The sequence below is a fragment of the Glandiceps talaboti genome, chromosome 17 (genome assembly GCF_964340395.1).
Source record: "Glandiceps talaboti chromosome 17, keGlaTala1.1, whole genome shotgun sequence".
NCBI lineage: Eukaryota > Metazoa > Hemichordata > Enteropneusta > Spengelidae > Glandiceps > Glandiceps talaboti.
The window spans coordinates 15,984,931-16,007,067 of NC_135565.1; the positions used below are offsets into that span (position 1 = coordinate 15,984,931).

Consider the following 22,137-nt stretch of genomic DNA (forward strand, 5'->3'; position numbering starts at 1 on the left):
GTCAGTCTGTCTGTCTGTCTGTCTGTCAGTCAGTCTGTCTGTCTCTATGTGTCTGTCTGTCTGTCTGTCTGTCTGTCTGTCTCTCTCTCTCTCTCTCTCTCTCTCTCTCTCTCTCTCTCTCTCTCTCTCTCTCTCTCTCTCTCTCTCTCTCTCTCTCTCTCTCTCTCTCTCTCTCTCTCGCCCTCTCATGGAAACACAAAGAAATACAAAGAAAGACAACTTGGCCCTTAGCTGTGATATAACATTGGCATTGGTACATAATAAACTACATTCATTCATTCACTTGTGTCATTATCTGTAATTTAAATTAGTAAATTATCATCACTATTTAGATATGTTTATATGTATTTGTATATTTTCGTCGAACCCGACCTTGCGCAGAGAGAGAGAGAGAGAGAGAGACAGACAGACAGACAGACAGACAGACAGACAGACAGACAGACAGACAGACAGACAGACAGACAGACAGACAGACAGACAGACAGACAGACAGACAGACAGACAGACAGACAGAGATACGTACGCTCATGCATACAGTGCCTCGGGGTACTGTCGGTCAGCTGTACTTTTTAGATGAATGACTGTCCATACAATCACATTTGTACTAGGGCAACAATACTTAATGAAAAGAGACGTACAAATGTGAAGTAGCATAAAGGGATTGATATTTACATTTGCATCAAGCTGTGACCACAATGATCCACAAACGTTTGCTGTATTTAAATATTACATGGTACGCCTCAGTTAAACTAAGAATATGTACATACATTAACTTGGGTGTTCCTATGGGTTGGTCGGTCGGTTGAAAATTGATTACAAGAAAGGTAAATGTACTTCTAACAGTTTAGTTTGTCATGATAGGACAGCTAAAAACAAAATATCGATCTTTAAACCATTGGCGACAAATGACAATTTTCGTACAGATCTGTGCTTATGATGTCGCCGTCTTACCATCTTACCATGGTTGTTTTGCTGATCATAGAGGGCGTTATTTTTAATTTACTATTGACGTCTATGAATCACTAGATGACAGTTGATAAAAGCGATATGAGCAATGAAACTTTCGACGAACTCAACCCTGATTTTCAGCTAAATTCGGTGTACATAAACACAAAGACAAATGCACTACAACAACAACTTGGAACAAAGCGGAGTGATATATAGTGTGGGAGGTGATTGTGTATATGCAGAGGCATGCGGGTAGCCGACGGTGCAGTGTAGCGTTTGTTAAATTGTTGGTGCCCAACAATTAATTAAGTCATGATCAACTCCCCCAGTTGTAGACATGACCCAACACGTTTTAGTATAAGTGACAGTCGTAGGATAGTTTTAATATGAAACGCTAAGCTTCAAATCAAAGCCCATAAATTTACAAAATGTGCCCTTTCACAACTTGCCACTCTCGAACACAGTGCTCTAAAATAAATACTGGTAATGTACATTCACGGTATATGCTTTTGGAAAGTAGTGACAAGGTTTAGAATGCCCCCCCCCCCCCCCAGAAGAACACCAATGTAATAAGACGGTATTTGCGAGTGGCAAAGTGCGAAAGAGGCAGTTTTTAAACAACCCACCATCCGAAAAACGCATAAGGCAGTTAATAATTATTTCACGTTTCGCTCCTCAATGTTTTCTTGATAAATAAATAAATAAATAAATAGATAAATAAAGAAGAAATACATTACATTACGTTTTCACTCCTCTTTATTTTGGTTAGTAGGCCTACTGTGTACTTCTAGTGACGTCTCTTTTGTGGGTATTTATAACTTCACTGTAACGCTTACAGCTATTCAGAATATACCAGTAAAAGTTATTCCATTCTCTCACACCGATTTATTTTGCCGCAGATATGTGTTTCAGCTAAATAAGTGGAGCACCGCTGACAATACATAACATGAGCTTACATTCAGATTATTTATTTTTTGGTGTCACCCGGGGGTGCCACCACCATTTTGTACACGTTGTTATCTTTGATTACACAAGGGTCAGTGCACAGCTGAAAAACAATGTGTATCTGTCCAGGCTATCACTTAGCATGTAATAGCGATGAGGCATATACATGGGGAAAACAATTTAGAAGTATCTATCAGTTTCGCGTAAGCGTAAGTCTCTGTCTGTCTGTCTGTCTGTCTGTCTGTCTGTCTGTCTGTCTGTCTGTCTGTCTGTCTGTCTGGCTGTATGTATGTATGTATGTATGTATGTATGTATGTATGTATGTCTCTGTCTCTCTCTCCCCTCCCTCTCTCTGTCTCTGTCGCTCTATGTGTCTCTATCTCTGTCTCTGTATGTATGTATGTATGTATATATGTATGTATGTATGTCTGTCTGTCTGTCTGTCTGTCTATCTGTCTGTCTCTGACTCTCTCTCTCTCTCTCTCTCTCTCTCTCTCTCTCTCTCTCTCTCTCTCTCTCTCTCTCTCTCTCTCTCCCCCCCGTTTCTCAATAAACAAAAAACGTACTAACAGACAAGATTAGAAATGAAAAGCACAAGACAATTTGAAAAAAATTATGGTTTATAAGTTCTTCCCAGGTAAATTAGAAGGCCAGTCTCTCATATTGTGGTGTTCATATTGAATTAGACTCCACGCCATCATTGGTGCTACATAGCTTTCTCATTAAAATCAACTTAGAATTACAAACTGGCAAGTATATTCTAAAAGAACAATTTAATTCCATTGTTCTGCTCTACAAAGACACTTAATACTGTATCATATAAAGTAAACGGTACGGAAATCAGAAAATATTTTCAATGACGACTTAAAAAATCGTTTGTAGCAAAAGGTAAGAAAGAACGATAAAAGCGATAAAAATAAATAATTGAACACAGACTCGATACGTCTAAGTTTAAGGTGTATGGCGTGGATTCTCTATGAATACTAAGTTTACATGTTTACAAACGCGCATAACTATGCGGATTGTTTTCTTTTTGTACATTAATTCATTCTTTCATTCTCTCGTCTTTCCCCCTCTCTCCACTCCCTCCAATCTGTCTCTGTCTGTCTGTCTCACTTTCAAACAAAGAAACGCACTGAAACAAACAAACACGTAAATAAATAAACAGGCAAAGTGTATACACATTCTTTAACAAATTATAATCGCACTGAAGTTTACGACGCTCTTTACGGTATCAGTAGGTCCACAGGGTAAAGGACCAATGATCAATTTTGTACTCGCGATTTTCCGGATTTCTAATATTAGTTTCTGTATATTTCAAATAAAGTTTTAAATACTGTTTCCTCTTACTGTTTTTTTCTATTTCCTACCTGATATCAATGTCTTATCTGAGTTTATCAGCTTTGCATTAATTAGCTTGCTAGAACAAACTCACTATTTGCCCAAATTAACGCATTATGCCGTGAGTGTAAACATCTACTGATCCGACTAAATGGTAATACACGGAAAGGGGTGAAACTCCAAAGGGACGTGTCCAGAGGACATCCGTAAATCACCCTGCCACTTAATTTATTCATGAATTCACAAAACAACAGGAAATAAACAAATGGTAAAATCATGCATATGTTATTATCATGCATATTGTTATTTCATTCTCAAATTAAAAAGCCGACGTATTTGAAGAAATGCTTGCGAAGACAGTTTTGACACGATTGAAAACCAAAAACGTCTGTCGCCTGGACAAAACAGTGTGTCGTTCATTAGGATCATGGATGTAGGATTGACATATTAAAAAGCCAACGTTGTCCAAGAAATGCTTGCCCGATAGATATTCACGATTGAAAACCAAAAATGTCTATCGTGAAAAATGTAGCATTGATGATATATTTAAAAGCCGACGTATTCGAAGAAATACTTGCATGATAGATATTCACGTTTGAAAACCAAAAATGTCTCCAAAATGTAACCCGTGCAGCGCAGCACGATCGAAAATAAATAGAAAGTCGCGTCGTTTGGTACATGATAGGACTTTTGGTTTTTATTAAATAGTGCGAAAACGTCACAAAAACGAGGAAAATGTAGGACGAAACTCAAAAATGAAAGTATTGACTTCTGTGCAGTGTTTCATGAGTGTATTTTACCCTTTTCTCCTTCCTTATGTCCCAACATTTGCTACGAAGCGAAGATAGCATTGACAGAATGCGAGTTTATTCTCAGAGAATCCTGGGTAATTTGTTTACAAGTTAGGCACATGTCGCCAGTAATAAACAACTCAGGGGTCAAAGGTTTCAACTTCCGACTTCCTGCTTTACGGATGTCATCGGGACATCGTCAGTGTGTTGGCCGGGGTTCGTGTTAGGGCACTTACAGACAAGCTTCAATGCTGTAACTTCATCAATGCTTCCCTTCATTTGTACTTTAAGGATTTCTGGTTGTGGAATTACCATTGTACCGTTTGAAAGTTGATTTCTTTGCAAATTTCTGGACACGTCCCTTTGGAGTTTCACCCCTTTCCGTGTATTACCATTTAGTCGGATCAGTAGATGTTTACACTCACGGCATAATGCGTTAATTTGGGCAAATAGTGAGTTTGTTCTAGCAAGCTACTAATTAATGCAAAGCTGATAAACTCAGATAAGACATTGATATCAGGTAGGAAATAGAAAAAAACAGTAAGAGGAAACAGTATTTAAAACTTTATTTGAAATATACAGAAACTAATATTAGAAATCCGGAAAATCGCGAGTACAAAATTGATCATTGGTCCTTTACCCTGTGGTAGGTCATTGGTTTTATGGTCAATGAACCCAATATACCAGTTTTGTCCTGGAACGAGGGTAAAGTTTGATCGGTAAGTTTCGGGTACCTTCGGCTATTTCCGTAATTCCCATCGTTATAGAGTAAAGTGCCATCTGTCTATGTAGTACACACAGCAAGGTCAACTCAACAAACCTAAAATGAACAACAAACACGGCGAGTTTTCGTGATCTTTACCCAATATATACCCTATTGTCTTCGAAGTTTTGTAGGAATTCGACATGGAGAGTGGAACTACGACAGAAGAAGAGGATAAAACGGAAAAATGTTTCAATAATCTCAGTGAAATTCGTAGTTGGTGGGAAGTCCCAGCGATCGCACATTTTTGCTCCTTGTTCCGGGCGGCTTTCAACCTGTCCGATTTTGAAATCGAGGTCAGTTGTTCGCCATTTATGTATTATTTTATCTAGTATATGTTACAGTTTGATACACTACACTGAAATGAGTTTGTCTCGGTGGTTCAGATAGTTTAAAATGTCGAATGGGACGATAAAGTTACTCGACAAAGTTCACGAAACAGGAACTACTATGGGTCGTCTTTAGTGGTAGAGAACGAGTGCGTACGTGCAGCGCCATACCCATGTTTTGGTACTTCCTGCCTCTGTACATAGGTTAAAACAACATTTTCATAGTCAAGTACACAGTTTAAGGACTGTATTCCTCTTTATATTTGTAAACGGTGTATCTGTGTTATTGTTACTTACAAATTTGGTCATGTTTAGCCCTTTAAAATGGCGATTCTTCCGCCCTTGAATTTCATTAGTTTTTAGCAAGGTCTTTTGTTTACGTTCACCTTGGACAGTTTGTTCTGCACAACTCACACAGTCACTAGTTGCTAATTTTTTTTCATAATTTGTACACATTTTCTGTAGGAATTAGAAGATGCCTTAGTCGCAGATTGCGAACAAGAATTACACCCGTTTTTGGCAGATTTAATACTCCGACTTTTGCGAGGTTGTTACCAAAGAAGGGACATCACGTAAGTTGGAAATTTCGAATTCACACGATGCGATAAGCGGTCGGGGGAATTGTAAATGTGTAACGTGTTGACTCGAGTGCGTCGGTGCAAATGCCAGTCGAGTCACTCGTGTTTCACAATGATGACTCAAACTTACTCACAATTTCACGAAGACACTTTTAGTTTCCTGCTTGGATTTCTTTGAACGTTTTCTTTCTCTCCTGTACTTAGTTACTCGACTGTTTTTTACACCGAAGAAGCAACAATGAGAATCCCCTATAATTAATATCACACACCACCAGAATGGTTTCCAGTTTGACTGTTTGTTGTGAATGTTCACTCGCATTGCGTTCTGTATCGCACAACAGCTATTACAGATCTAGCCCTGTCTTACTATTTGTTTCCTATCGTCCCCTCTCAAGTGTAGCGGTTGCATTTCTATTGGATAATCACGTACAAGAATTGAATTTATTGTAAAAGATTATGGCATAGGTCAATCACATGTCAACCTAGACAAATACAAAGTGAACCCCTTTTCAGATAAGTCTTTTGTTACAAACGGCCTTGTGTTGGCAAACAATGAAGGGACCTCCAATGCTCCATAGGCAGTTACATTATGAACTCCTGTATAACAACTTAAAACTTCATTTTTCAATTCTGGTCTTTTATGCACACCTTTTGAAGACAGTGGTGGAGAGTTGTTAAATAAACAAGGAGCACAGCAAGGCTACTAATATTGCCATTAAAAATAGATTAGGTGACGTCAGGGAATACGAATTCTGTGTTGCCTTCAGCTTCAGTTAGAATATCTCTTTTTTTGTTAAAACATACTAAAAAATAACATGCCAATACCATAAAAAATACTGACCTACTTAACTTGGTTTATGGAATATGAGTGTGTCACTGTGTGTGTGTGTGTGGGGGGGGGGGGGGTAAATAAATAACCAAGTTTCTCTCAGTTCAGCTGAATATTGCAGAGAACATCTTTATTTAAAAAATTCTTGATGGATTTTCAACACATGGCCATCATACTAAAACTACTTGCACTTGTGTAGGGAAATATAGTGATGCACGCCTTCAATGAATTATGCGTGTTGTCAAAGTACAGCATGGTGTACAATAGGATGGTATGTCAAATATAGGATTATCTACAAACTACGTAATCAAAGGTTGTAATATTAACCAGGAGAATTTTGTAAAGTACAAAGTAAAGAACAACAATATGGTTATTTCATTTGTACCAGATATGTGAACTGCTGTAAGCAGTTAAGTTTGACCATCTTAACATATTCTCTTATTTCGACTCGTTTTAAGAATTTACTCTTAATATTCTATGTACTGAAAATGAAATGCATGTATTCTTCAATAGTGGTCATGAGATCTTATCTGTGTAGTAAAAAAACAGCTAGGCAAACCTGGAGCTAATGTGAAGCACTTTATAACTTTCATTCCGATTGGTCAGAAAACAAAGGGAACAAGCACATGTTGGCTGTATTGTTAATGAGTGATACAGTATATGTATGTTATCCAATCACTGGCAACCTTCTTCGGGAATTTTGTCGTACTAATAACTTCGCATCACCCTGGCAAACCAGGTGAATGAATTGATAACAAGATTTTTTGGATATACCCGACAATTGTCATAGACATCAGTAGGGTAGCATACACTGTTTACATGCATCAATCTTACAGTGCTATATGGTGATTTTTGTCCCCAATTTATGGCGTACATTAACATATATGTTATACCAGGTGAGTTTTATGTACATGCAAGTGTATAGATAAAGGGCTATGTTTCAATCCACGGTCAGCGCATTAGTGTGATCCTGATAAGGATTACACAGAATCATTCTCCCGTCTGGCCCAATTTTTTCTATAGCTCTCAGTGGATATTTTTATCTAAATATTAAGACCCACTTCGAGTCAGGATTAATATCTAGGCATGAAAAAAACAGTTGTTTAGGAGACATGTAGTTTCTGAAGTTTGCCCATTCATGCTACAATGTTCCTTATCTGTATTTCATTTCTTGATGTCAGAAAATAGAGAAAATCGTTTGAATTTCTTTTTAGATTTTAATCCTACAGCAACTGATACAGCCATGCATCTCAGGTAGAATCTGCATACTAGTGTAAACAAATAAGAAAGAAAAGAAACTGATCATGTGCATATAAATTTTTTATGATGCAAATGTACATAAAACATTTTGCCTTTCAAGATACATGATAACAGCCCATTGTAGTTTGTAGTTCACCCCTGAAATGCTTTCAAGACATCAGGGAAAATTTGGGATTCATTTGCAAGAAATGTTTTAACGTGCACTCTGTCAGTATAATTTTCATAATTTGATACAATGAATTCTTAGTCCATGAACATTTATTCTCCTCTTTTTACATGCATTAACCACACATTGAGTACCATTATTCAACAAACAGTAAACTAATGTATTTGTGAAGTTATGGTGGGTGAATGGTTAGAGTGGCAGGCTTGGAATCTACAGGTTGCAGGTTCGAGCCCTATCACTGCCGTTTGTTTCTGAGTGGCTAAAGTCCTTGGGCAAGATTTGAACCACAACTGTGCCTCAGTCCACCCAGCCGTATAATTGGGGACCTGGTAGGATAGAGGTTGCAATATGAATGCTTTAATCCTATGTGCTTATAAAGGCTGCAGTGGATTGTATGCTTCCCAGGGAGTTGATGAAGTATAAAGGGCCTTTGTGCTGCTATAGATCCGTGCCAGGGGTAATAATTGTAAAGTGCTTTGAGCACAAAGTTGGAAAGGGCTATTTAAAAACCTACATTATTATGACATTGTAAGAACCAACTCAGTAAAATGTATTTCCCTGTAGAAGGTGGACATTTGGATTGTTACTAATTTACAATAAATTGTTTACGATTTGTATGTCTATTCTAATGACAAGTTCAAATGTCTTGGAGGTGTGTAGTTTCTATATTTTAATTTTACAGGAACCATAGTTTTCAGATTTTAATTTTAAAATATGATATAAATATAATGATTTGTCATGATATTGCCATACATGTATAATTGTAGACTTTCTTTTTATACAACTTGATAATTACCAAAGGTACAAAAGTGAAGATGACTTCTATTGCAACCAATTCAAAAACAAAACATTTGAAAATCAAGTATTCTAATTTCTACAGTATTCTAAAATATTGTTATGAGAAATACACATACAAACAATATATTATTACAAATTAACATTTCATTAAAAAAAATTAAGCAAATCACATTCGAAATCATATTGATGTCTTGTCAGCATCGCCAGGGATGTGCAACTATAAGTCAACGAAAATTTTGGGTTCACTGAGATGTTAGAAATTTTCAATTATTAAGTACAGAGGCTGTGAACATTCATTCTTACCAATACTTGATTATTACATAAACCATTCTGAAGGTTTGGGTGGAATATCTTTATTTGAGTGGCAGTGTGCCCTCTAATGATAGCCAAATTTTGTTGTGAGTCAAACTAAGAAAAAATGGCATTTCTTGTGAGTCACCACATAGTAAGAGATAGGGGGACACCTAATGTTGGTGCATCACTAGAAATTGTGTGTGTCAATGGCACGTCAAATTGGCTTTGTCGGTGAGTAGGTTTATAAACTTACCAAAAACACAAAAGTAGTATTTTCCATATATTTTTATTTGATGCATATAAAGAAGATATTTATATGGTACATCGTCGTAAACCACAGTCTCTTTATGGCACCGTTCAAGAGGTACCGCCATGACTTAAAAAACTACATATTTTGACGTGTTGCTTCAGCAGAAATATGTGCTCTGGCTTACAAGAATCAGATGATAAAGTATACTAGAATGTTCACACTGTTTGGTGTGTATACGGGTGAGTAATGTAGGTAATAGTTGCCACAAGGTGTTCAATTCTAATTGATCTCTTGCACTTGATATGGTTATCAATCCTAAGGTGACGCCTTAATTGACAAATTTAAAAAATATGAAAATACACTAATCTTGACACGAGATATTTTTACTCAGATTTCTTTCCAGATAAGGGATTTTACGTCTCGTTGCAGATTTCGGGAGATATGCAAACATGCCTAGCAACGACAGTTGCCAAATGTGATCGCAGTCAAGCTTTCGCTGTGGCTATGTGCGATTATGTTAAGAACAATAGTGTTGCTAAACGTTTGACACTTTCAGCTCGATCATGCATCTCACGTGGTTGCTATGGATGTAATGGCGTGATCGCGTGAGATCTGTCGCGAGACAAAAAACAGCTTATTGCCACAGACTTATTATTTTCAAGGTTCTAATTATTCACACTTGATAAGGTGATCAATCCTAAGGTGACTCCTTAATTAAGAAATTTAAAAAAAAATGAAAATAAACAAATCTGAGCAAGAGATAGATAACTGAAAAGATTCTTGTTGTTAACATTCCCTTTAATCACATACATGTTTAGTAAGTAATTAACTGGAGTGTTAACATTTGATAAATCGTGGTCAAAATAAACACAGTTCCAAACCAGTTGGTTTCTAAAGATGTTCATTTTTACAGGGGTTAATACAATATTTGAAATGTACGATGTATTTTCTGCATTTCTCTTGGAGGGCTCAAATGTAGATATATTTATTTAAATACTTCCAAGAAAAAAATTCAGGGGATGTGTGTGGTACTACTCTTAGTTGTTTGGCTTTGTAAATTGGTAGTAGTAGACACAAATACAGCCCTGTCCCCACATGAATTGATTCAGAATCCGGTTCAAACTGAATTGACTCTCTTAATTGGTTTGCAAGTGGTTTCTACCCATACAAGAATAGTTGTTGAAATTAAGCATATAATTGCTTGCCCTCCAAGAAATCCAGTGAGGGCCATCCCTCATGGGTTCAGTGTTAGTGCAGTCGGACACTGGAATGTCCTGGGAAAACATGCGCAATTTGTTAGTCAAACTAAAGGACACTTTCACTCTTATTTTTACCATGATTACCCACCAGTGCAGTGTTTTTTTTCTCATTTTTGATGTGTAGACTTTATGTACATGTACATGGGGATTGTCAGTATTTTACCAGGGTTCCCAACCAGTGTGTGTTGTAGATGGCAAGTCAGCATTGTGTACCAGAGTTTCTGTGGTATTTCTACAAAGTTTCCCAACCAGTCACTGGTTGGGAAACTTTGTAGAAATACCACAGAAACTAAGTGTGTGTGTGTTGTGGGTGGGTGGCAAGTCAGCATTGTGTACCAGAGTTTCTGTGGTATTTCTACATGTATCAATGTTCTCCAAAATTACGGCACAGGGTACAATGTATGCTTTAGATTTTACCAGATTTCATTTCTCTTATCAGGTTTTCCAGACCTTGACAGAAAATAATGTATTCCATTTGTTAAAAGCTTATTATCATATTCACATTTATTCTTGTTTTTACTGAAATTATCATGGATTGCTTTTTTTCAAGGTTAAGCCATAATAATTCATCCGTAGGACTTCCAGAGTGAAGTGGGTTTCTAGTTCTGTATCAAGACACCAATTTATAGTAGTATACCCCAATCACAACTATAAAGGGATGCTAATTTGAATTATTGCCCTACTTCCTGTATAAACTTCTCATCCAGATTTATGGGTATTTCTGACCTAATTACATATCTTAAGTTTAATGTGTCACGTTCAAAATATGACCCAAAGTTACAGTAATACTTTATTATAAAATTCTTGATTCAAAGCAGTCGGATAGCTTAACTATCATTCATTATGTACAAATGAATATTGCGGTACGCTCTGAGTGATTTCGATTAATTTTGCATACTTTAGTAGCTAAAATCCACTTACTTCAGGTATTAGGTTATGTAAGCCTCTCCCTGTGGATTACGCCTATGGGAAGATGGTTGTGTGTCATATATTATACAAAGTAAATGTGCTGTTGGGAATCTAATTTATCTGTTATAACCTCCGGAGTGTAAAGACATTTGTGAAAAAAACTATGGTTGTACTAAGCGGTTCAGAGAATCTAGGGCACAAGGTATATTGCCCTTGATAACGTGCCCTCCAATATCAATGGTTACTTGTGACCCCCATGCTTTGTTCATAATTAAGTACATTCTTTGCTGTAATGAGCACTTTACTATGGCAAACTCTTTGTTCAGTTACCTTCAGTTTCATCATAGAAAGGTAATATGGGCAGCACATGCTGTTGTAATGATATTGAAGTATGTTCACATGGGGCAATGTGGAAAAAAAAAGAACAGTATATTTTTTAAATTTTATGGTGTTGATTTGAATGACTTCGCTTCGCATGTATAATTTACCCTGTATATAATAATGCAGCATAACGAAATGACAAAATATGGATTTGTGTCTGATATCGTTCTGAAATAAAATACAATTGACAGCTACAAATATATATGTAATCCATACAACAAAAGAATATTATCATTATGATGTAAATTTATGCTTTTTATTTTCTGGAAAAGATTGAGTCAACAAAGAACTTATCAAAGAACACACCATATGATGTAAACCTGGCCATATGTGTACTGGGTATACCTAAAATGGAAAGAGTTGTAAAACTGAAAACCACCCCCTTTTTTTTCTTCTGTACTTGACAGGCATATGGCCAGATTGTATTTTATGTATTCTATAATGTATAGACCTTAGGGGAGAACTCAACAGGCTACCTGATATTTACTGAGAATTTCTTACGATTATTGTAAATAGATATATTCAAAATTTACATTAATCTGTGTTAGTAACTCATGGTATCAAATTACATTGTATACTTTCATGAAACACAATTTGTGAAAAATGCTACCTGGCTACATATCAAATTACATTGTATACTTTCATAAAACACAACTTGTGAAATATGTTACCTGGCTACACTGCACTGCACACTTCAGTCTTTGTCACCTGAGCTGATTAGCCTTCTCGTCACAAATATATTTATTTGAGCTCTAAAGTTATTGTATCTTAATTCTTATTCACCTGGTATAATGTTTGCCTGAAAATAAATCGCCAAGAAAATGGTATCATTTTCATCTGTAAATTCCATGTGACTACAGGTAACAGGATGATTGATTTCAAATCAATGTATTAAAATGACAACGTTTAATGTGTGGCTATTCTCCCCGAGTTTTTCTTCTTGCTGATCGGCTAATTTGCATATAATATTTTAAGGTGGTTGATTTCTGTTGTTTGAAATGATAGGATTTGGATCCACATTCAAGCGTTCAAAATATTTTTTTTCTTTGGCAGTCTTAGTGGGCTACTATTTCAGTGACCAATAGGCCCATATTTCTGAAAACAGATTTCCTCTATTGGAAATATATTTGTTATTAAAATACTTTCATGTCTGTAAATCTTCCATCCTTTAAATCATCACATAATCAGTGGTAGCCTGAGTGGGGTACTAACTGCAAATTATAGTAGCCCCATGACAAAAATTGATACTGTTAATTTCAAGCCCTGATATTGGAGAGTATAAGTTGTACATTGTTAATTTGGAAATTTTCGCTCAAGACTGATTTTTACTTATGTTACTGGAAAACAAAACACGCAAAATAAGTAGTGACTAAAATGCTTTCTTGCACACGAACACACTGTGGTCTTGCAATTAGTAAAAATTTGTCTTTGAGAACTAGTTGAAGACAGTAAAATCGTGAAATTTCTAGCCATGAAAATATCTAGGTTTATGGTGCAGTATCTCAGTGTACCTGCATGTACGGACACAATATAGTTAGCAAACATGCAAATTCAAGTTTATTTATAATGAGGTAACAGTGTTCTTATTCCCTTTCACTAACAAATGTCAGTCCTTTGCTACCTTGTCAATTTTGATGTGTGCATACATTATTGATATTATACCACTGAATCTAGGTCACATACAGTGTGCCCCCTATATGCCAATTTGACACACCACTGACGCACACAATTTCTAGTGACGCACTAAAATTTGGTGTTCCCCTATCTCTTACTATGTGGTGACTCACAAGAAATGCCATTTTTTTATCATTTTGACTCACAGCAACAAAATTTGGCTATCATTAGCTGGCACACTGGTCACATATAACATCGTATTTACCTCGTTAACTTTCAGAATATCTGACATGCATGAACCATATCATATAAATTCTTCTCTCAGGGATCCGTATGTATGCCATAAATGATTAACATCATTATGTGATCTACATGGACGTCTTTTCTTGGTCATACAGATACATATTTCATATTTGTGTGATGTTTTCAAATGAAATTCACATATTCCAAGAATTATGCGTCGTTATGTGTTTTATATATTACATATGTATGTCAACCACCACTGAGTGGGCGACGTGTCTTAAAGACGTGGTCATTTTGAAAATACTTATAAATCATTAAATGAACATGTATTGGTGCACTGTGGTTGGTGTCGAGCAATTCTTGGGAAAATGTTCAAAATATATGGAGAACCAGAATGATCTCATTTAAGTGTTTCTACTAAAGTTTGGGAATCATTGTAACAGAACGTAGAGGAAAAACACAAAAGTAGTATTGTTTCTTGCACATTGTACAACACATACAGTTTCAAGTTTGTTAAAACTTTTGGAGAATGACTGGTAAACAGAGGTAGGTTTTACCTACTTACTGCCCTTGATTTAAAACACTCTAGTTAATTGATAGCTATGTGTTGATGTTGGGAGTGATGTATCAGTAACCTTTGTTCTGTCTTTTGTCCACTTTCAATGTCATACTGGTTACATAACCAGGGGAAGTGAATGCTTTGTTCAGAGAGGGGAAGTAACAGCTTTGTTCACATGGTGGTTTTTTGTCTCCTTGGTATGTTTTTCAGAGACAGGAAGATGTTCAGGTGAACAATAAGGCACAGGTTGAAGACAAGAAAGAACTTGTCATTATTCACAGGAACAGTTCTTAGTATTCAATTGTTTCAAAGTTGAAATGTGTTGGTCAGTTTTTACAATCAGTAGTAATAAATCAGGTGGGCATGGTAATCAAACCCTGAGAGTGCTATTGTGGTGACATTTGTGGTGTTACTCATTGTGTGTGTGTTTGGCATGTGTATGCATACTCCCCCTGGTACCATAGATTACAGTAATGAATGCTAAACAAGTACATGGGTCAACATGTCGTCATTGCAAAGATATCATTGGTAGAATACAACCTTAGGAAAATAAAATGTTTACACTCCTACAGGTGTCAACGAAATGGTACACAAACTTTTTTTGGATGTAATTTGCTGTGGAGTGGAAAGGGTATATTGATATTGGTATCTCCCAGATTTTTGTAGAAAAAGACATGCAATGACTTGAAACAAAACTTACCAGATAAAATACAACTTGTAAAACTAGATGACAAAACAGTTGCCTGGCAGAGTTATAACATGCTGGGTTTGAACTGTGGACGTATATATTTTTGAACATGTGCATTATCATGGAAATATATTTGCTTGCATTTTCACTCCATTTTATTTTCGGCCAATGCACAATTTTTGGCTGTAGTGTACTGATAGCTAAGTCACTTTCTGAGTAAATGTATTGATTTGAATAAATCTGCCTGTACTATTGCCTATGATTATGTAGATCTATCAATGAAAGTGATTCCATTTTCATGTTTATATTATTTTGGCACAAACAACTGTTCAGTGAAAAGAAATTACGAGACAATATATATTTTTTTCACAGCATCAAGTAGTCAAACTATATTTCACATTAATTACAACCTAGTAATTCATAATACCTCTCAAACAAAAAGCCATTCTCTGCAGTATTTTACTGAAGTTTGGGAACCCTGGTAACACCGTAGAAAATCAGGTAAACATTAGCATAAATGTCCATACTAGGAGGCATATTGTAATTGCGACAGCTGTCGTAGACTAGAGGGGGTACTTCCTCTGTTGCTGTGGGGGTCTTTAGTGTACATTTTGAAAACCCAGTAGTTCTTTAGAGAAAGGACACCTCATGTATCACAGGAAGTCATTTTCTTTGGCACTCCTGGTAGATTTATTCAGAGTTATAGTGTTTGTGAACATCTGTGGTGTCAGTGACAAAGACAAAATTATTTTTGTCAAGGATGACGCAGAAGTGCTTTCATCTGGGAGGAAGGAAAAGCCTTTCATCACATGCACAGAGTAGTTAGCTAACATCTGTGACACCTACAAAGTGGAATAAAGCACACATGGGTTTTATATAGATAATATCATTTTACACTGAGTAATTAGATGTTATTTTGTAATATTTTCTGTTTATTCAACCGAGGAAAAATACAAGTGACGGAAGGGGATGTGTCACTGTCTTAAATAGATACATATTTTTATTAAATGATCTTTTTGCTGGCTGGATAAAGAAAGATGGTGGAGAAGAAATATAATTCTATCAGTATAAACTTGATGTAAGGAAAAATCAGATCAATAATAGCAATGAATGAATGAATGAATGAAATTTATTTCACCAGATAACAAAAATAAGCTACACTTTCAAAGAAACATACGATCCAAATATAGAAAATGAATACAAAAGAAATACACAATTGTAATTTGTTATCTGATATGGACCATGGAAAATTAGTTAGCGGAACTAGCCTTGTCTATGGCCTGTACATTTTTCTACGTTTCAAATCGATAATTGGGACACAATGAAATTTTAGAAGAAAAGTATAACAAAAGTAGTCACAGCACGCACATACACACACAACTCCTATTCAGAGTGCTGAAGAACCAATATGTTGTTGTGTCCCCTGTAGTACCTTGAAAATCTCACCTCAAAATTTGGTCCACAGAGATTATAAGTATAATTGGAAGATTTTGATGAGAGTGGTAGTGTGGGCATGTAGATGGACCTTGTGGAGTGCTGATTTCTTGTGTAGGTTTTTTAAAGTCTTGCAAAATTGATTATTAATAGTTCTTTGTGGTAAGCTGTTCTATAAGGTCATGGCATCCAGAAAGAAGGATTAGTTGAAGAGGGTTGATATGTGTTGGTGGTACATTTCAAGTTGTCTGCTGTTGGTTCTTGTACTTAATTTTGGGCTAGTTGGGAGAATGAGGATTACTGACAGTGAGTTATTATAACTTGTATGTATGATGCGTCAAGGGTAGTTTGCCAGAAAGTTGGAAAACAACAAAATGTAATGAGGTTCACTGCATTTTTAATTTATTTTTTTTCGCCCAGTAGAAGTACCAACTTTATCTATTTTGTTATCTTGGTCCCCCCAACGTAAAACTCAAATGCATATGCATCCCTTTATATAAGGTACAGTAAATGCCAGCAATATATTTTATTCTGTATGTTGCACCATATTTAAACCTCGGAAGTAATATCCCCTCATTCTTGCAAACCAGAACTTATATTTTAAAATTTTTTTATAAATGAAAACGATGGCTTACGATGAAAACCCATTATATTAGATTAATAATGAATATTCATGAGTGATGACATCATGATGATCTGGCCAATGAACTGCCTACTGTTTCAAAACATTATGTGGTAATGTAAGTTCCCCTGTGTATTTAACACTAATCATTATCGTTACTACTTATTCCTAACTTATCATTGTGGATGAAATATATGTGAACGAAACCACGATCTTTAAAAATATGTGAATGAAACCACGACCTATTGATGGGTGGGTCTTGGATGGTGCCATAAAAGAGGCCATGGTTTATGACGATGTGTCCCCTGAGAAAATAGTTGATTACCATAAAATGCCCGAGTACTACGAAACTGAAAACTCTCATATTGTGAATGTCCCTCTGGCTAGTAATTCCACACTGTGACACTATGCACATCTTACACTGGTAATTTGAAACCAATGATTTTTGTGGCATATTAATTTTAATGAACTCTCCTTTGTGGTAGTACAGTATCTTTGTAAAAGGTTCTTTTGTATTGGTCTTACTCAGCTATTGTAGTAATTTTGATGATGGACTGTCAATGTTGACTAAGCAGTTATGCTACAATAAACACACATTGGTTGCAAAATTAGGTCACTTCCATTACGAGTATGATAAATGATAATTAATTAAGGTGGATGAGAGGTACATTCAGACAAAACCATTGTTCTTTACAAATGCAATAGAGAAACAGGCTTCTGGAAACTTTACACATTGACTTGATGATTTTAATGTCTTCAATTGTTTACTTTCCTACAGGTATTAACATTACACATTGACTTGATGATTTTAATGTTTTCAATTGTTTACTTTCCTACAGGTATTAACATTACACATTGACTTGATGATTTTAATGTTTTCAATTGTTTACTTTCCTACTGATATAACATTACACATTGACTTGATGATTTTAATGTCTTCAATTGTTTACTTTCCTACAGGTATTAACATTACACATTGACTTGATGATTTTAATGTTTTCAATTGTTTACTTTCCTACAGGTATTAACATTGCACATTGACTTGATGATTTTAATGTTTTCAATTGTTTACTTTCTTACTGTTATTAACATTACACATTGACTTGATTATTTTGATGGCTTCAGTTGTTTACTTTCCTACTGATATTAACATTGCACATTGACTTGATGATTTTAATGTTTTCAATTGTTTACTTTCCTACTGATATTAACATTACACATTGACTTGATGATTTTAATGTCTTCAATTGTTTACTTTCCTACTGATATTAACATTACACATTGATTTGATGATTATAATGTCTTCAATTGTTTACTTTCCAACTGATAATCAACATGGTAAACTTGCCAGCTTCTACATCCCCACTGTGAACAGCAGCTCTAAATTGTTTCTTTTGCATGTGAAGTCAAAGTCTTCTTGTAGAAAACTTGTCTCATGAGTGTAACACCAAGGCATCTTCATTTATCCTGTATCAATTTGTAATGAATGATTAATGAACATGTGTGTAGTGCCTGATATCCACAAACTTAATCTTAGTCACAGGAACTTCATAGAAAACCAAAGTGGTAATAAAAACATTAAACTTGCTAAATCTTTAAAATAAAACTGCGACAGATTATGAACAGAGTAGTGAACTGAATAAATTGAGCATTTCTTGAAAGAGGTAGAAGTTAATTTGCATAACAATTGACTTTGTTATGCTAATATTCCAGCTCTATGTTATTGTTTACTTAAAGAGAAAATTGTTTATTTCCAGTAATCAGATAAATCTTGTGGTTTTCCATTGTTTCAGATGACAATTACTTGTATTGTGATTATCAACTGACCTGATACATCTAACCATTGTGTTTACATATAATGAATATATACCAACTACCAGTTGTGGCTTTTTTTAAGATATGAATGATTGACTGACTGACCTGTTTTCATCAAAAACTAAGGTTTTTGAGCATATTACATGTATGAGTAGTTATTGGTAAAGCTTACATAGATTTGTATACACTGTACTATATGTTGTTGGGGTAGGCAAGTAGCAGACCATGGAAATCTAGTAAAACTAGTATCGATTTGTATACACTGTACTATAACTTGTTGGATAAGCCGGTAACAGATCAAGGAAATCTCATTCTCGCACGCCAGAGCACATATCTCTGCTGAAGCAATGAAATATGCCTCTTGGATGAAAAGAGGCTGTGGTTTACGATGATGGGAAATCTAGTAAAACTGGCATAGATTTATAAGCACTGTACTATAATTTGTTAGGATAAACCAGTAACACAGACCAAGGAATTCTAGTAAAACTAGCATAGATTTATATACACTGTACTATAATTTGGTAGGGAACCTTGTAGAATACTGTGGGAACTTAGGTAGACTTGACCTAGTTATCATCCTTAACAAAAACACCAATCATTTGTATGGTTTGTCTGTGCTTAGGATGATCGCACATCACACAAACTCCATCAACGAACATGGTTCATTTAGGGGATGGGGGGAGGGGGGAGTGGGGGTTGGCATCAATGCTATTGCTGAACTTCGCCTTTGCATTTCTAGCCAAATTTCGAAAACTTTCATGCCTTCAATAATGAAAGGTTCTGTACTTACTACTACTGAGATGTTGACAAGTTAATTAAAATGTAATGCTAATATGAAAGTGTTGGGTTTCTGGTTAGCATTTTACTGTGTTTACCTTGTTTTTATATGTATCAATCATAGTGGTATGACAGCTCTAGTTTTCACCATGGTTTACACCAAATGTGTTGATGTCACACTTGTGGATGTTCAATTAGGGGAGGTGGTTTTTGGCCAAAATGAACAAAGTTAATTTATTTGACCTTGTGTGGCATTGTGTGATCATCCCCAAGCATAAAAACATAGAAATTGATAAAGGGAGTGGCATGACACCATTTAATTTTATATATGTACAACCTCCATGTGTATGAATGATGAGAGGAACCCAGTAAAATATACAAGGATTACCAGTACGTTTTACCAACTTACCACCCAAAACAAATATACAGGTCAAGCTGACCTACATGTAGATATGCAAGTAATTACAGAGAATGAAATGGGTTGCATAAATTAAAGTACACTCACAAAAGAAGACTGTCAAATTTATGTTTTAAAAATAACTTTTCCCATTATTTCTCAGCATGAATAAGGACATATTTTGAAAATTGTGTATTGGGGTAATGAAAGTTACACAAGAAGCATGTCCCATTTATATTTATATTTTTAAAAAAAGAATATTTCCCATTATTTTTTAATGTGAATGAGAACACATTTTGGAAAAAAAATGTATTGTGCTCATGAAAGTTACACAAGAAGCTTGCCATTCATGTTTTAAAAAAATGAAGTACATTAGTAATTCCCTTTATTTTTCAGTGTGAAGGACACATTTTGTGAAAAAATTGTGTATTGGGCCCATGAATAATAAATATCCTGTATGATTCATGTGTGAAATTAATCGTCCATAAATGATAAAAATGACAGTTGACCATGATAATTAGGTTAAAAGGTGTAAGTGAAATCCCTAAAGTAATAACGCTAATAGTTAATGGAATATACCACAAATCAATAAATGATGTGACATTTGTTTGTGTCAAATTAGAAGGCTTTGTACTCTTTTTTTTTTTAAACCAGTATTGTAATTACTTATTAATTAAAGACTTACTTCGGATTAGGATTAAAATGTAGTCGTGAAAATTGGTTGTTTAGCAGGTAGAGTTATAGAAAAAGTTGATCCAGAACAGAAAAATGATCCCATGCTGTCATCCTAATTATGTGGTGACCAGGGATTGAAACATTGGCCTTTAAGAGTTTTCGTCCATATTGACTGGGAATCTTGGTACAGTGACTGGTAAACCTGTGATAGATTATTATATACCTACCAGCCGTAAACACATAACAGGGAGGGCATTGTGGGTTCTATGCAATATATGGGACTTGTTTCCCCCTATTTTTCTTTACCTGCATCATGATTGTACAAAAACTGTTTTTGAATGCCTAAAGATTGCAAATGTGTGTGTGTGTAAAACTGTGACATTATTCATGTTGATGTTAGTGTTGCAGAGTATAATAACTACAGAAAGAGAACTAAACCTAAAGTCAACCATTTTTTGCCCTAGGTGATGCCTGTTATCAAACACACTGATATATTACTACTAGCCCCAGAGACTTGGCTATCTGACTTGACAATGTTGTTTGAATGTTGACTTTATGTCAGATACTGAGATAGCCAAATCTCTGGGTTACTAAAGTATGTATTTGTACCATTGTCTGTGGTCACTAGTCTGAATACCAACGTGGTCTCTAGCTAAATGTAAATGTTATGCCATATTGGAACTCGACTAGTGGTGACAGGGGGGGGGGGGGGGGGGGTGTATGTCATCAATTGAAGGCTTGTTAATTTTATGGTATGAAGGTAGTAAACTTTTATGTCAGGTAAAATTCTTGGAATGGAGTAATTATATAATGGTTCAGTGCCCTTTTTAAGTTCATTGAGGAAGAGAACTAATGACTCACCACTTATGCAAATATCAAACATGTAACAAATGACCAATAAATGTAATCTAGTCTACAGTGTGCCCTCTAATGATAACCAAATTTTGTTGTTGTGGAGTCAACATTTCTTGTGAATCGCCACATAGGGAAACACCAAATTTGTATGCGTCACTAGAAATTGTACACATCTGTTGCACATCAAAGTGGTTTAGAGAGCACACTGCTAGTCTAGTATATTTTATTGAACACAAAGTTATATATGGAAAATAGATAATTCATGGCCAGAAATAGAAATGCAACAAAACAAACACTAAGTTCTGTGGCTAAGTATGATAATAAATATGTTAATCTATAACACAAATACACATAGTTATAATTTATTAATTAAACAGTACATTGATAAACTGTTTTGCGGTAAATAGAGTTATTCTGGTCCCTAATAATTCTGTCAATAGTTGGTCAGTGTATAAACTAAATTAATAGTCATTCAGATATGATATGACATGTTCCAACTTGTCTCAACAATGTTGAGATTGAAAACCAAATATATGAAACTGTAAAAAATACACCAAGTGCAAATAATGAATAGTATACAGCATTGTTGTACTTTTAACTAGTATATTAACAATATA

General features: G+C 35.3%; 1 protein-coding gene across 1 annotated transcript in view; it reads left to right on the forward strand.

Annotated features, from left to right (window-relative positions):
• Positions 1-4,792: 4,792 nt before the first annotated feature.
• LOC144448682 (uncharacterized) overlaps positions 4,793-22,137 on the forward strand; it is a 37,736-nt gene continuing 20,391 nt past the window's right edge. Inside the window, exons 1-2 of the mRNA XM_078138968.1 lie at positions 4,793-5,084; positions 5,583-5,689. Of these exons, the coding sequence (XP_077995094.1) occupies positions 4,932-5,084; positions 5,583-5,689 (260 nt within the window). The 5' untranslated portion in view covers positions 4,793-4,931. The remainder of the gene's footprint in view (positions 5,085-5,582; positions 5,690-22,137) is intronic.